General features: G+C 42.5%; 1 protein-coding gene across 2 annotated transcripts in view; it reads left to right on the forward strand.

The window, feature by feature from the left end:
- Positions 1 to 15,225, forward strand: part of EPC2 (enhancer of polycomb homolog 2) — a 37,209-nt gene extending 21,984 nt beyond the window's left edge. For both annotated transcript variants that reach the window (XM_071435489.1, XM_071435490.1), the window contains exons 4-14: positions 1,008 to 1,214; positions 1,796 to 1,944; positions 2,149 to 2,281; positions 3,214 to 3,402; positions 3,707 to 3,796; positions 4,286 to 4,431; positions 4,537 to 4,880; positions 8,733 to 8,869; positions 10,518 to 10,677; positions 12,326 to 12,659; positions 13,941 to 15,225. In XM_071435489.1, coding sequence (XP_071291590.1) covers positions 1,008 to 1,214; positions 1,796 to 1,944; positions 2,149 to 2,281; positions 3,214 to 3,402; positions 3,707 to 3,796; positions 4,286 to 4,431; positions 4,537 to 4,880; positions 8,733 to 8,869; positions 10,518 to 10,677; positions 12,326 to 12,659; positions 13,941 to 14,013 — 1,962 coding nt within the window. In that variant the 3' untranslated portion in view covers positions 14,014 to 15,225. The remainder of the gene's footprint in view (positions 1 to 1,007; positions 1,215 to 1,795; positions 1,945 to 2,148; positions 2,282 to 3,213; positions 3,403 to 3,706; positions 3,797 to 4,285; positions 4,432 to 4,536; positions 4,881 to 8,732; positions 8,870 to 10,517; positions 10,678 to 12,325; positions 12,660 to 13,940) is intronic.
- The last annotated feature ends 1,126 nt before the right edge of the window (positions 15,226 to 16,351 follow it).

The raw sequence follows: 16,351 nt of genomic DNA on the forward strand, positions 1-16,351 counted from the left end.
GGGAGCAAAAGACAAAACTGAAATGATTTCTAAGCAATGCTATTTCCTTTTTTTAAAAAGAACAGTTCAGTGCTTTTTAAATTCTACCACAGATTGCAAAGGTTTTATTCTGCTTGTGCTGGAACTAACACTTGCAGAGTAGCCATGGTTACACTTAGGATTTCCTTATTTTTCCCAAATGTGTTGTTTCCTTTTTTCGCTTCTCCTAACGTAGGAATGAGATTAAAGTGTGACATGTTGCAAAAGTGCAAATTAAGTTGTTCAGTTGATGTTTTTCAAATTATGGGGCAGATGAAGTGCTGCCTGACTTTCTTTTTAAGCAATACTAGGTACTATTTCCTTTTTGTCTAATGAATGGGTTGAAGATGATATGAGCCTGTTAATCCAATGTACTATTTAGTGATACTTCTGCATTTATTTAGAGTCTGATTCCCATAGAAGAAGCTGAACACAGATTTCATTTTTATCTTTAAATGATCTGTGTAGAACTACCACCTACTGAAATAACTTAACAAACAAGTGAACATCCTTATGTCTCCAGGCTGGAATAAACAGGATGGGCATTGTCCTGTTCTGTTGCAAAGTAAACATTTGGGGGAAAATAATTAAGAAGTGAATTTGCTTCTAGGGTAATCAACATTCAACTGCAAGGAATTACACATTAGTAAAGGTTAACCAATAAGAAACTTCTTTTGTTTGTGATTCCCAAATCATGACCTGCAGACTGTAGTAAGTTCTCTCTATCCTGTGCTTGTAGTTGTTTCAGAGTGTTTTCAGGTTCATGAAAGATTGATGGTGTTCTAGACCATTGGATGAAAGAGATGCTGCTGGTTCACAAAAATTGGCAACACTAACTTGGTGACTTCAACTTCCATGAATGTTTTTACATCCCCTTACTCTGGTGCTGAAAAATAACAAAGTTTATCCAGAAAGTGCCCAACTGCTGTGAGTGTGGTGACTTTCCCTGCAGCCCCATCTCAGGTGGGCTTGTCCCTGTTCCCCTGCAGCTGGTGACCCTTCAGGAGGCCAAACTGCTGCTCAATGAGGACGATTACCTGATCAAGGCTGTCTATGACTACTGGGTGAGGAAGCGCAAGAACTGCCGGGGGCCCTCCCTCATCCCCCAGATCAAGCAGGAGAAGAGGGATGGCTCCACCAACAACGACCCCTACGTGGCCTTCAGGAGGAGAACTGAGAAGATGCAGACCAGAAAGGTGACTTGGCAGACTCTGCTGGTGGAATTGTACATTCCTCCCTTGGTAGGGGTAATTTGGATCCCTGTCCAGCATTTTGCAGGGGACAATTCACTGTCCAGCCATTTTTTGAGCTGGAGCTCAGAGCGATGCCCGGCATGCAAACAACCTGCTGGGTTGGGAGCTTTCCTTTCTGTGGGCAAAGGGGAAACTATTCCCAGTTTTTGTATTTGTAGCATGGAATGATTTGACCCAAGAAATCTGTAATCACCCATCATTCCCCTTTATACACATGCACAGCCTTACTGTGTGTGGAATCAAGGTGGGGAAAGTGGTGTAGGCTTGAATTCCTTGTTCTGACAAACTTCACTGGCTCGATCAGAAATCTGAGCAAAGCATGCAAAGTTCTTCTCAACTTACTCTTCAAACCTGGTTTGTTTGCTTTTTGGGGCTTTGTTTGCCAAGCAGGATCTGCTTTAGGAAAAGCTGCTTTGGAGTGTCCTCATGAGCCTCGTTTGCAGCAGCATTATATAACTTTATTTTTGTAGTTTGTGCCTCACGGCTTTCGCTTTTGACTAAAAATTTGTTTCATCTCTCAACAGAACCGAAAGAACGATGAAGCATCTTATGAGAAAATGTTGAAATTAAGGAGGGAGTTTAGCAGAGCCATAACAATTTTGGAGATGATTAAGAGGAGAGAGAAAACAAAACGGGAGCTGTTGCATTTAACCTTGGAAGTTGTGGAGAAAAGGTAAAATTCCAGATTATAAAAACCAAGGTTTTAAATTTTCCTTAAATAGCTTTGAAATCATCTCTCGTTATTTATTGTAGCAGCATAAACTTCAAACATTAAAAGAGAAGGGGTTTGTGTAGACAGTTGGAAGACACTGGTTTGTGTCTCTCAGACATTTCCCAGTGGAAATGCAGCCCTATAGTTTCCATTCTGATTTTTCAGGTACCATTTGGGTGATTATGGAGGTGAAATCCTCAATGAAGTGAAGCTGAACAGACCCGACAAAGAGATGGGCACAACTCCATCATCTCTCCACAATGGGAACCACCACAAAGTTCAAGAATGTAAAGTTAAGGTAAGATTTTTTCCCTGCCATGAATCTCTTGTTCCTGGGATCAGAATTCCTGTGGGATCATCATCCCCTTGGATATGCTTTGAATTCAAACCTGTCCCTGAAGAAATAACCTGAAATATTAGGAGTTAAAATGCTTGGGGGTGAGGCTGAGAGTTGGAAGACCTCTGGAAATTTGTATTTAGCACCTGCGACACCTAGTGGTCCCAGAATTCCATACAGAACCCGGAATTCCTCCAGGAATTTTGGCATTCCTCGTGTTCCTCCTCTGCTTCCCAAGCCCAGCTCCATTTCTGCAGTTAGTTTCAGTCAGGCTGTTATTGAAGAGTGTTAATCCAGGGTAAATTTCAACACTTTTTAAAACTGCACTGGTGCTTCTCCTTCAAATGGAGAATTTTGCAAGTGAAATAATCTTTTCAAATGGGAGCTTTGAAGTTTAATAACATTTGTGTTCAAGTGGACAGTTCAGTATCGATGGAATAATTGCTCACTGCAGAGGGTTTATGTGAGAAAAATCTTAAGTAGCCAACCCAAATACCATCACATCTGTTCAAAAGTGTCAGCTCTGTGAGAAACAGGAAACAAATTAAATTGTTTCTTTTGAACATGTCCGAGCAGTTCAGAAAATTGAAAGTGCCAGGGAAAAATGAGATCTCAGAAAATAATTGGAAGAGGAATTTCAATGACAATACACGGAGTGTAGTGCAGAGTGAGGAGCCTCTCAGGCAGTGACATGGCTTGAGAGCTCTCTGATTATTAATAAATCCCTGTAAAAACAATCAGAGGAAAGCTTCTGAGGTTTAATGTCTTCAGTACCTTTTGCATTACACGTCTCAAGCATCTGCAGAGCCTTTGGAAGACAAGCAGCCTGTCTTGAAGTCATTCAATTTGCTGATGCTTAATTTTTAGAATGTTCTGTTTGTTTCCCCGAGCAGCACCCTCACCACTCCTCTCTGAAGGAGGAGGTGTCCGATGTGGTCCGTCAGAAGAAGAAATACCTGAAGAAGCCCAAGCTGGAGTGTGTGGTGACCCCCCAGCCCCTGGCTGAGCCCTTGCCTGTGCTCAGCAAGAGTGACATCAAACAGTACGACTTCCACAGCTCTGATGAGGATGAGTTCCCACAGGTACCCCCCAAAATCTCAGTGTACACGAGGCAGACATTCCTGTCAGCTGGCATTTGGCCAGTCTGGTTTGTCCCAACTCTGACTATATTTAAAAGCTCCTTGTATAAACTGAATTTTCCTTCCAAGCCGTGATAAACATGGCAGCTCTCATATATAAACACAAACTTTTATAGTAAATACAATTATACAAATGTGGCAGTTGGGAGAATGACATTGTTTTCTCATTACATAAACATAAACTTTTGTAATAAATACAGTTATACAGATGTGGCAGTTGGGAGAATGACGTTGTTTTCTGGTCTAGGTACCCTCACCAGTGTCAGAAGCAGAAGAAGAAAATGATCCTGATGGACCTTGTGCTTTCAGGAGAAGAGCAGGATGCCAGTATTATGCTGTAAGAATATGCAGGATTCTGCTGTGCTGTTGGGTTTAGGGGTGGTTTCTTTAAATTTAGGTTGGCATAGTGGCAGTGTTGGAGTTCTGTTCCCACTCTCACCACCGGAACTTTGATGCTTTGGTGAGTCCAAAGACAGTTACAGGAGCATCCCCTTTTCTGCTTGGCTCTGAAGAGTCAAAGCTGAGCTTCCCACTTGCTTAGAATTCAACCTCCTTTCTTTTTTCCCTAGCCTGTGAGTTGATTCCTTTGCCAAAGATGTTGGGATGACTGAAAAACTTCTATTTTCGTTTTCTCCAACATTACCATTGCTGTTAGATGCATAGTATTTAACAGCCTAAATATTCAGTTTATTTTTTAACTACTGAAGCTGTTCTTGGTGAACTCAACATAAACCATGTGTTCTGTCCTGAAGCCTGGGCATGACACCCAGCAGTGCCCTCATCAAAGCACCCTTGGAGTATAAAATTGCCTTTTCTTTCTTCACAGCCTCGTTTGGACCAAATGAATTCTTCGTCCGAAAGCCCAGAATTGGCAGAATTGGACAAACTGAGGTTCAGGCATTGCCTTACAACCCTGACAATCCCAAGGAGATGTATAGGGTTTGCAAGGAGGAGGATTGGCAGGGGTGGAAGGTACAGTTGGGTCCTTTTCATTCTTCATTCCCCTTCAAAGGATAGAAGTATTAAAGAGAGCTGCTGAAGCTAATGATTCTCATTCTCCTCCTCCTCTTTGCCCAGGGTGATCATGGACCGAATATCCACAGAGCACGATCCTGTCCTGAGGCAGATTGACCCGGAAATGCTGAGCAGTTTTTCAAGCTCTTCCCAGACTTTAGACTTTTCTTCTAATTTTTCACGGACCAATGCTTCCAATAAACCTTGTGAAAACAGACTGTCCCTTCCTGAAATCCTAAGCAATATCAGATCATGTCGACTGCAGTGTTTCCAGCCCAGGCTACTCAATCTCCAGGACAGTGATAGTGAAGAATGTACCTCAAGGAAAGCAGGGCAGACTGTGAATAATAAAAGAGTCTCTGCAGCATCTGTAGCTTTATTGAACACCAGCAAGAATGGCATATCAGGTAGGCAAGGATTTGGCTGCTTCTGGGATTTAAAATGCTGAATTTTGGTTTTCTTTGTGGCTGCACTGGTGAGATCTTCAGCACTGGTGTGGACCTAAGCACAGCTACAACCTGACATACAGAAACTCCCCACAAACACTTCTTCCTCCTGCTTTGCTTCCATTAGAATTTGAAGTGCTGGATTCAAACCTTATTCAAAGCAGGGATTCTGCTCAGATGAAGAATTGTTTAGGTCTAATTAAATCTTAATGGCACTAATTGGCCTAACCTTGTTTAAGGGTAGAAGGATGCTCGTTATGAATGCAAAACAAATCTGGTGGTTTCTTGGGGAGGGTGGGTGTGGCTCATTTTTGTTGGCAGTTTTCATTTTTGACTCAGACAAATGTAGGAAGTTCCTAAGTGCCCTGAGCAGGCATGAAAATGGTAACAATGTTGATAGTGGAAGCACTCAGTGATGAAAAAATTGCTTTAAGCTTAAATTGAGCAGTGTTTGCATCACTTGCTTCATGAGCTAGAATTGTAATGGCTTGACTTTTAACACTGTCACTTCTTTATAATTAGAAAAGAATCACAAGCATTTGATACTTCAAAAATCTGAAAAATTGGAGATCCAGCAAATGAGATCTCCCACAACAGCAAGCAGCTGAGTATATCCCTCCTCCATCCTGCTTTGTAAACCAGGACAATTAAATAATAGAATAGGCTGCCCCTGAATTCCATAATTTCTGTGGCTGTGGAATGTCCCATCTCTCTCAAAGCTGCAGGAATGGGTATTTATTCTCCAATAATGTATCTCTAGAATTGCTGGGCACTATTAAATTGCTCTGACAGAGGCACAGGATATTTATTCCAGCCCAGTACTTCCCCAGCTTCTCAGTATGGTCACTGTAACCTTCAGATTGTTCTCTGCCATGAAAAGATTGGCACAGGAGCATTTTCCTGCTGCATGAAAAACCAGATCTCATGTATTACATATTTCATATAGTTATTTCTGAAAGACCTTGTAGGCCTGAGGGATCACAGCTGGGGCAGAAAGGGGCACTTCAGTGGGATGGGACTATTGATAAACATCCAAGAGCTGGTAAAGAAATAGCTGAAAGATGAATAAAACCAAATCTGATGGATCCAAGGCACTTTTTGGAGGAATAGTCATAAACCCATGGTGTAATTTTAGAAATCATCTGAGGAATGCATTTAAATTAAATGGAAATCCCTCAGTAGTTGAAGTACATTATGCATGGAATTTATGGCTGGGGAGGACCTTTTTTGTCACAGATTTAAGTGACAAACCAGATCCTGCAATTCTGGAACAGGATCAGACACAATAGACAACAGAATTCTTCCCCAAATAACTGAACCAGCAAGAGGCACTGCTGATGGGTTTTCTCACTAGTAAATAGGGAATAAATTTTAAAAGGGCTGGTCAGAGTCTGGTTGTGCATTAAATGAGCACAGGCATTGTCAGTGCATTTACTGAAGTCATTCTCTTTGGGAAGTGATTGTTGAAATCAGTTAATTTTACAGCTGATTTGATACTCCCTCCAGAGGAAACAGTGGCAGTACTTAAAATGATTATTTTTAATTTTTTATTGTTTTAGTTCAGAGAGAACTGGGGAGTTCCTTGGATTTTTGGTACACAAGAATATTTAAAATTACCTCTGGGTTATATTTTTTCCCTGTACTAGTAAAGCAACTCTGGTATTTCCTCAAATGCATTGTACAGACAGATTTTATTTTTTTTTTTAATTTGAAAAGCCTGGGACTAGACTTTTCTTCAAAATGCCTAATGAGTGCATGAACCAAGAACCAATTTTTGGAGCTGAATTATTCTCTTGCTCATGTTGCAAGCACTGCAAATGGGAAAAGGATGTCCCTAGAGAGAGGTCACCTGCACATGATGCTGTTCCCAGCTGAAAGGTTTTGTTTGTGGAACAAAATTTTACTTTTAGAGGTATTTTTCCCCCAGCCTTAAATGCCACATGGGAGTAATTGAAGCAATGCCTCTTTTGGGGCAGCCTGCAGAGGATGATCTTTGGTTAAAGCCTTCAGGTCCTGAGAGAAGTGACACAATCCAAACCTGCCAAGGAGACAGGAGCCTGGAAGTGAAAGCTGAAGTGACTTTTTCCCCTTTTGTGGGGCAGTTTTTCAGCCCAGTCAGGCTCTGATAAAATAAAACCCCCCTGAAGCTGCAGAGCTCTTAACCCTGCTCAGGGCTCTGCCTTGGGACATGCTCAAAGTTTGCTCTTTTTTTCTCCAGGACCCTCCAGGTGTTTGATTTGGCAGAAGCAAATGATATTTCATGTGCTAATGAACATCTGCTGGTTTATAACAAGGTGAACAGCTTGGCCACTGGATAAATACCTGAAACTCAGGCACATGCAGGCAGAGCAAGGGGTTACTGAATTCTGGATCACCTTCCCTGTGTCCTGTAATAGAGTATTCCAGGACTTTGTGGTCTGTGACAAACTGGGAAGGAGAGGAGATTGAAAACATGAAATCTCACCTTGTTCTTAAACAGCTTTCTGTAAAACAAAACACATTTTCTGGGACTTGTTACCTCAGAACTTAAAAATAGAAATATATGTAATATTCCAGGATGCTGTTCTTGGCCATGGTGCCTTCAGCAGTGCCATGTGTTTTGTGAGGGAATGTAGCAGGTTGAGCTGATTTAACTTGGAATTAAATTCTAGGTAACAATCTGTGAGAGGAACAAAGTAAAGCTAAATGCAAAATAAACTTAGGTTGGAAATTATAATATTGCTACAGTTTAAGAGGAGTAATTTTTAAGTAATTGGACTTTTACGTGCTCTCCTAATATGGTCGGAACCTGCTTTAATAATGTAGCAGTAAAGAAGTTTCAGTTCTAATTTCTGAGCAATCCTGATTCTGGTGTTGTTTCCCAATGGAATTTCAGGAGAGCCCTGAGTACTAAGAGTGAGAAATGGAAGAGCCAAGCCCTGCAAGATGGATAAAGCTCTGTGTTTTAATGCTAGCTCAGTGTCCCTGGATAAGAGGATATTGCTGAGAATCCAGGTGTTTGAGGTGCAGCACAGCTCCAGTCCTGCAAAACCAGAGCTGAGGATGAAGTGTTGAAATGTATTCATGGGAATCTTTGGGAAGGGAATTCTCTCCTCCTCACTTGCTCCCCAGAGAGCTCAGTTCTTGGGTTAACTGCACACAGCTCAGGTTTTAGCATCAAAGCCCTGTTAGTATTTTCAGTTTACCAAGTGGGCAGATTTTCCAGGGGGAAAATATTAAAACCAGCTTTTCTAACTGCATTCCCTTCATGTGTTGGGCCTGGGGGATTACTGGGGTGGCATTAACCTGGTTCTCAAAAATAAACTTATTGTGGCACCCCTAAACTCTTAGAGCACTTAAAACAATAATTGGCAGAGAAAATCCCCCATGCCAGATGAGTGCTTCCCTCAGGGCAAAGGGACAGCGAGGGGCTGTGGGAAGGGAAATTGTCCAGGAATCCTCTGCCAGTGTTCACTGGGAGAGAAGGCACCCAGCTCAGCCCAGGGTGCTTTGTCCTCTGCTCTGATTTTTAGGCTGTGCTTCTTTCCTGAAAGCCAGGCAAATCATTTCTCTTGAGCTTTTGCCTAAAGCTACTGGGGATAAAACCACCAAAGATAGAACTGCTCAAAAGCAACGAAAGCTCTGAATTCTTCTGTTAAAAATGAACTCCATGAAAGGACCCAACAAACAAACACAGCTTGACCTCTCCTTTACATAACCTGTGAAGATTTTGGGTGCAGCTGACTTGATTTGTGTCATCCTCACCCACCTTAGCTGCGCTCTCGCCTTTCCCAGGTGTGTTTTGTGTAACTGTGGCTCCTTTCTTTCCCACAGTCACAGGGGGCATCACAGAGGAGCAGTTCCAGACACACCAACAGCAGCTGGTGCAGATGCAGAGGCAGCAGCTGGCCCAGCTGCAGCAGAAGCAGCAATCTCAGCATTCCTCCCAACAGACACATCTGAAAGCACAGGTACTGCTCCCACCCTGCATGCTCCTTTTGTCCACAGTGCTGCTCGTCTCTCGACCAAATGGGACACCCCAGCAAGCCTGGGGGGTTTTAGAGGGAATTTAAAACACTTTGCTCAGGGCTTTTTTAACAAGTTGGATGCATTTTACAAGTTGAGGAAGAGACTTGGTAGCTGAATGTGTTACCTGCATTCACAGAGTTACCAATGTAGAAATATCCATGTGTGCTCTCAACTCTTCCTGTTTTCACTGGCTTTGTGCTCCTGTCTGTAAGTGCTCTGAAGAGACTTCATTAAAATCACCTTCTGAGCTAATGTGTTCTGTTATGAGCAGATACTCAGTGAGCACTACAAATTGGTACCTCTGAGAGGAAAAGGAGACATTGCATATTTGCATATTCTGGCTTCTAAAAGAATCCCATTTTTCCTCTGGAATCCCTTGCAAGGGAAAAATGCAATAATATATAATGCAAAATATAAAAATGTATTTTTATATTTACATATGGATATACATGTTACATATTTTTCCATTGCACTTAGTTTTCTGTTAGCTTCTTCCCAATAAAGTATAAAAGCTGTTACTGTTGTCTGTTACTAGGAAAATGTATATATTACTTTGAGCATTTTATATATCTAATTGCTTGTGCTGGTTGTCCCTTCCCCTCAGTGTTTTCTACTTCAATTAATCAGGGATTCTGTGTTGGCAGATACTGATGACATTTTTTGTAAGTGTAAAGAAACAATGCCAAAATATTTAAACAAAACAAATGAATTTTGGATCTTTAAAACATTTCAAGCTTCTCTGCAGAGTCATTTTCTTGGTTAATATAAATTGAAATTGCAGAATTAATGTTCTTTCCAGTAAGAATGGTGAGCCTTTCCAGTAGGAACTGGACTAACAGAGTGGGATTCCAGAATGTGCTGGGCAGTTATTCTGTGGCACAAGTCACAGAATGGAGGTACCACAAATCCTGGACATCCCTGAGGTTTGCAGCTGCCTGGAGACAGAACAGAGAAGGTTTAAGACATGGTTGTTTTCTGAGAGGAAACATCTCCAAACATGGGGAATCCTCTGTGGTTTAGGTTGGAAGGGACCTTAAAGCCTGCCCAGTTCTCCTCTCATTATCCCAGGCTGCTCCAAACCCCATCCAGCCTGGCCTTGGACACTTCAGGGATCCAGGGGCAGCCCCAGCTGCTCTGGCAATCCCAGCCCAGCCAGGAATTCCCAATTCCCAATGTCCCATCCATCCCTGCCCTCTGGCACTGGGAGCCATTCCCTGGCTCCTGTCCCTCCATCCCTTGTCCCCAGTCCCTCTCCAGCTCTCCTGGAGCCCCTTCAGGCCCTGCCAGGGGCTCTGAGCTCTCCCCAGACCCTTTCCCTCTCAGGCTGACAGCACAGAACAGAAGTGATGTGTTGTGCTGAGGCCTGGCCTGGCTGCATTGGGCAGCACTTGTGGAGTGTAACCCTCCTTTGGACACTGATTTCCAGCTTCCCTTCACTCTGGTGACACAGGAATATTCCATGTTTGGTGCATCAGGGCACACGTGGAAGCTGTATTTATTGATTTGCTTTACTTGTGCACTGTAGCAATCCTAAGGTGTATTTCCTTTTGTACTTGGATGATTGAGAACCACCTTTTCCTCTTCCTGCAGGGCTCCAGCACCTCTGACTGCATGTCCAAAACCCTGGATTCAGCCAGTGCCCACTTTGCTGCCTCTGCAGTGGTCAGTGCCCCGGGCCCCGGGCGCAGCGAGGGAACCAAGGAGCAGAACACCAGCCACAACAATATCAACGGTGTTGTCCAGCCTTCAGGTGAGGAGGCCTTGAAAACCCCTGCCTGGAGTGAGCTGAGAGTGTCACCTGCTCTTAACCATCAACTGATCTTATTGCTGATTTCTGAAATATTATTAAATAACAACAAAGAAAAACAAATCTCTTCATTGTGGTTGTTTTAAGTATTGTTCTCTGAAGTACTTTGTAGCAGTGGTTTGAATCATGGAATATCCTGAGTTCATTTTGTTTCACAATTTGACTGGATGGACTTTTTGGTAAATACTTTAGTGGCATTTCACTGTCAAATATGAAGTTCAAGGCAAAATAGTATTTTCTATTACTGTCCCACAAGGATGATCAAAGTCCAACTCCTGAGAATCCCACCCTGTGCCTGAGAGCCTTGTCCAACAGATGTTGTTAAAATGGATATAAAACCACCAAGTGCTCTTTACCTTGGAAGAGCATTGTTTGCTTTTCCCTTGGTAGTCTTTATCTTCTAATAACCTGTTCAGATCAAAAGTCTAAATGACAGCATTTTAAAAGCAGTGAGAGTGTGTAATGAAAGAATAAATCAACTGCTTAAAACATTTAAGTACTTTGAGAAGGAAATGGAGAAGTTGATTCATTATTTGGTTGTTACCTCACTTGTATATTCAGCCAAAAATGTACTAACCAACCTTTACTGGCAATTCTTCTGACATCACTGTTAGCCTCAAGTTTCACTGCATTTAGGATTTGTCCCAAAAAGTGCAGCCATGGGCACTCAGTGCCCCCTGCCACCCTCCCGTGGTGCTGCTTGTGCTGGTGCCATCTCCACAGTGCCAAGAGGCAAATGGGATTTGGGCTGCCAAGACAAAGAAGAGGCTTTTAAAGTAATTTGTTGTTTTAGCAGCTAATGATGTGATTAGTTTTATAGACCTTCTGCCAGGCTGGGTTAATGATAATATGAAATGAATAGAGGGAGAAAAAACACGACTGAATAAAATCAATAAACTGGAGCAGTTCCAGGATAGAGAGAGAGAGAGATCTGTGTGTAATTCTCTGAGTTCATATCCAGGAGGGCAGTGCTCTGGGGGTGGAAGATCAGGCACATGGTGGTGCCTTGGAGTGGCTACCTGGAACAGAGGCTAGACAAGATGAAGAGAATAAAAGTGGATATTTATTAAAGGCCTTCAGTAGATGCACCTTGGGCAGTCAGAAGCCTCCAAGGCTACACCCAGAATGGACAATGGTCACAAGTGTTTCAGATAATTATGAGTTTGGGCCATTTGCATATCAGGGCTTAATCCTCCAGTTACATTTTCAGGTAATGAAGTCGCATACCCCCAGTTTGCTCCCTCCCAGCTCACTTTTGTTTACACTTTTTTGGGCCTGAGACAGTGAGGTGTCTGAGTTTCAGGCCTAGAGAGATTGTCTGAATAAAACAGGAGAACAGCAGCTGACAGGCTGTGGAGTTTTAGAGTTATACCCTAAAGCAGTACAGGATCTGAAAAATATAAAAGCTAAATCCTAAGGCGTCAATGGCAGTGTGCCAAGCTGCCACTTCTGACTTTTACCATTTTGTGACTCTGTAAAATACGGACATCAATGACTTACACACTCAAAGCATTGCCCTTGAGGTTAATCTTTGCCTTTTCATCTAAGAAATGTCACCTTTTTAACACCCACCATTTATTCTGCCTACCAGGAACCTCCAGAACTTTATACTCCACCAACATGGCTTTATCATCCAGCCCAGGGATCTCAACTGTACAGCTCGTAAGGACAGTTGGCCACAGCACCACAAACCACTTAATCCCAGCCTTGTGCACGAGCAGCCCTCAGCCTCTCCCCATGAACAATTCCTGCCTGCCCAGCGCCGTGCACCTCAACAACGTCAGCGTTGTGTCTCCAGTCAATGTTCATATCAATACACGGACTTCAGCGCCCTCGCCAACAGCCTTAAAACTTGCCACAGTTGCTGCCAGCATGGACAGAGTGCCAAAGGTAACTCCCAGCAGTGCCATCAGCAGTATAGCAAGGTGAGTGGGGACAGGGCTGCAGCAGCTCCCGGTTCTGTGGGAGCTTGAATCATGGAATTCTTTGGAATTATTAATTTTGTGCTTGAATCATGAAATTGTTTGGGTCGGAATCAGCAAAGTCAGAGTCCAGCCCAGGACTCAGCCTCACCTCATCAGAGCAGAGCACTGAGTGCCACCTCAGCAGTGCCTCCCTCACCTCCCTGGGCAGTTCCAGTGCTTGGCAGCCCTTTCCATGCAGAAATCCTTCCTGATGTCCCACCTGGCCCTCCCTGGTGTGGCCTCAGCCTGTGTCCTCTCCATGGTCATGCCCAGCTCTGCACTAGAGGGAATCTGCTCCACCTCTGAGAGGCTTCTCAGCACCTTCAGCATGGCCCTGGCAAACCACAATAGCTGATTTTGCAGATTAACCCCTCAAATAACCTGCCCTGCCTTTAGGCACCTGTACTTTTGGTCAACTTCTACTGTGTTTGAATTTTAACCATTTCATTTGTCCTTTCTCATGCAGCATTTTCAAGTAGATTCTGTCAAATTCTCCTCTTGTTCCCTCTAAATCATTGTGTAATATTTTAAGGTGCAGGCTGGCACATGTATTCTTATGTGGACATATGTGTTTTATATTTATGAAAAACACACACCAGAAAAGTGGCAACCCGTATCTTACATAAAAAATCATAATTCATAATTGTTTAGGTTGGCAAAGACCTATAAGATCATCAAGCCCAACCATTAGGGTATTTATTCTCATTGAACAGCAGCACTGTTATTTCAGAATACTTAGGTGATGTTTCATAGGAGTGGCAGGAGCTTTGCAGTTGGCAATTTTTTCTCAAAATGGCAATATTTGGGATGTTTTGAAGTCTCTCCTGGATGATATGGTGTTTCAAAAAACAAAGTCACGTTTGTAAATTGGAAAAGTAAAAAATGGGTATTGGTAAACAAGTGAAAAATCAGTGCTGAAGCAGAATGGGCAGGGAATTACAACACTTGGTGCTTTAACAGAACAAGTGGTGCTGAGTTATCCTATCTTGACTTTGGTCCTTCAGAAGAGCTTTTAGGGATTTAATCCATAATTCAGGCTGGCAGTGGACAGTTAATGCAATAATCTCACAGAAGGGACTGCACTGTTGAATAAGAGCAGCTGTGGAATGCCAGTATTTACTTCCAAACAGAGTTTGCAGTGTGTGTGTGTTAAAGTTCCTGCTAGCAGCTGTGTGAAAATATGAAAGCAGTGAGTAAAATGTGTGGGATGTGCTCTGACCGTGGGATGCTCCTTCCTTGCAGAGAGAACCATGAGCCAGAGCGCCTGGGCTTGAACGGCATCGCAGAGACCACAGTGGCCATGGAAGTGACATAACCTCCCAGCTGTGCCCAGCTGGGTCACGGTGTGCTGCTCCTGGCCCAGCTGAATGCAAACACAGCGCTCTGTGATCACAGAGAACTCACCCAGACCTGAATGGACTCCCATTATATCGTGTATTAAGTCGATATATAATGTAAATTTTGTAAAATTGGGAAAATCACTACCTTGTAAAATAGTTTATTTGTATCATCAATATTATTTCTGTTACTTGAATAGTAGATATTCATCATCATGCTTTTGCACTTGAATTTGCAACTGAATGGATTAAAAAATAATTCTTTAATGGGATCATGAGCATGACATGGGATCCTGCATCACTTGTTTAAACTATTTATTTTGCCATGTTTACATTTTGTATCTTGTACAAATAAATGCAACTTTGTGTCTAAAAAAAAAAAGTTAAAGATTCATAGCTAGGAAACAAAATTCTTGTAATTTTTTTCTAAAGGAAATGTAAAGTTTTCACTTGGTTCATTTTGTTTCACAATTTGACTAGATGGACTTTTTGGTAAATACTTTAGTGGCATTTCACTGTCAAATATGAAGTTCAAGGCAAAATAGTATTTTCTATTACTGTGCAGGGGAAAGGGATGGATCGATACATGCAAATTTAATGTAGTAACTCACTTTTCCATATATTTTGAATGTATATTTCTATTTATAATACCAGTTTATAAAAAATAATTACACAGGAGAGGAAAAAAAAAAAAACTGACTAGGAAAATTATGCATCTGGCACATGTCCTAATGTGCAGATCTGAGAAAATTTTCACCTTGATGCCATTTTATCCGAAGACTGCGTATTTTAACCGGCTTTCAAACTGTACCACACCACATTAAAGGATATTTTACCAGGTATGTATTGCATTCTATATCATTGCAATAATTCATTATTGGATGTCTAGCTATCGAGCCATCCCAGGTGGTGGGGGGGGAGGGAGGGTTGTGGCAAGATTGTCTTTTCAATTTTGGAGAGTTTTCCTGTGGCTACAAGGCAAGTAACGGGTTGGAAAAAGTCTGACTGTAAGTGTTGGACACCTTGGTAGTGTAGTGTTTTAGTGACTTTTTTTATACGGTTCTTGTACATTAGATACGTGTAGTGGTGTTTCCGAATGTTTGTTTATGCACTAGTTCAGACAACTTTCCCTGTTACTTGTTCTTGATAAGTGAAAACTGCAGGGAAATAAAAATACATATCAAAACCTGCCCATGGTGCATATGTGGTTATTTCACAGTGTGCAAGCAGGGGCAGCAGCAGCTCTGGAGGGTGCTCAGGGACTCTGATCCTCTGATCCCAGCATAGGCACTTACTTCCAGAAGCTTGCAGGGATGGGATAGCTCTGTGCTAGGGGAGGGCTGGGATGGTGTGCTGGTGTTCACAGGGGTCCCAGAGATGAGGATCTGACTCCATGTTTCAGAAGGCTGATTGATTATTTTATTATATATATTATATTACAAGAAAACGATATATTAAAACTATACTAAAAGAATAGAAGAAAGGATTTCATCAGAAGGCTTGCAAGGAAAGGAAAGGGAAAGGGAAAGGGAAAGGAAATGAAATCTTGGACTGACCAGAGAGTCTGAGCCAGCTGGGCTGTGATTGGCCATTAATTAGAAACAACCACATGAGCCCAATCCCAGATGCACCTGTTCCATCCCACAGCACAGATAACCATTGGGTACATTTTGTTCCTGTTGCATTCCACAGCAGCAGATAACCATTGGGTACATTTCATTTCTGAGGCCTCTCAGCTTCTCAGGAGGAAAAAATCCTAACAAAAGGATTTTCCATAAAATGTGTCTGTGACAGGATGGGACCTGAGACCTGGGGAAATGGGGAGTGGGAGTTTCTTGCCCTGCCAAGGAAATGGGCTGAATTTCTGCTGTTTTATTCTCCATCTTTGGGTGTTTCTGTATTACAAATCCCAGGGTCACTGAGGTTGGAAGGATTTAGCCCAGGCTCACCCTCCCAGGAAGATCTTGCCTCTGTCATGGAGTCTCAGTGTATTTTACATCTTAGCTTTATATATAAAGAACTATTTTTAATCCAAGCTGTGTTCAAACCTGTTTTGTCTTATGTTGTGTGAGTTAAAAGTCCTGGCAGCTAAAAACTTGCAGAGCTTTAAATCTTGGGAGCTCATCACAAACTCAGGTGGCTGAAATTACCTGGTTTTTGCTTCACTGATGCTCTATTTTTATTCCATGTGATGTCTGCAGGGAGGGGTGAGGCCAGATTATTCCTGTTGGGAATAGGGGAACCTGTGGTGCTGCCTTGGTCAGGTGAGGGGTGGTGGCAGCTTTGGAGGGCACCTGTGACTCCACTGGGATTGCT

The sequence above is a fragment of the Agelaius tricolor genome, unplaced genomic scaffold (genome assembly GCF_023055355.1).
Source record: "Agelaius tricolor isolate 1412-34295 unplaced genomic scaffold, bAgeTri1.0.p SCAF_10, whole genome shotgun sequence".
Taxonomy (NCBI): domain Eukaryota; kingdom Metazoa; phylum Chordata; class Aves; order Passeriformes; family Icteridae; genus Agelaius; species Agelaius tricolor.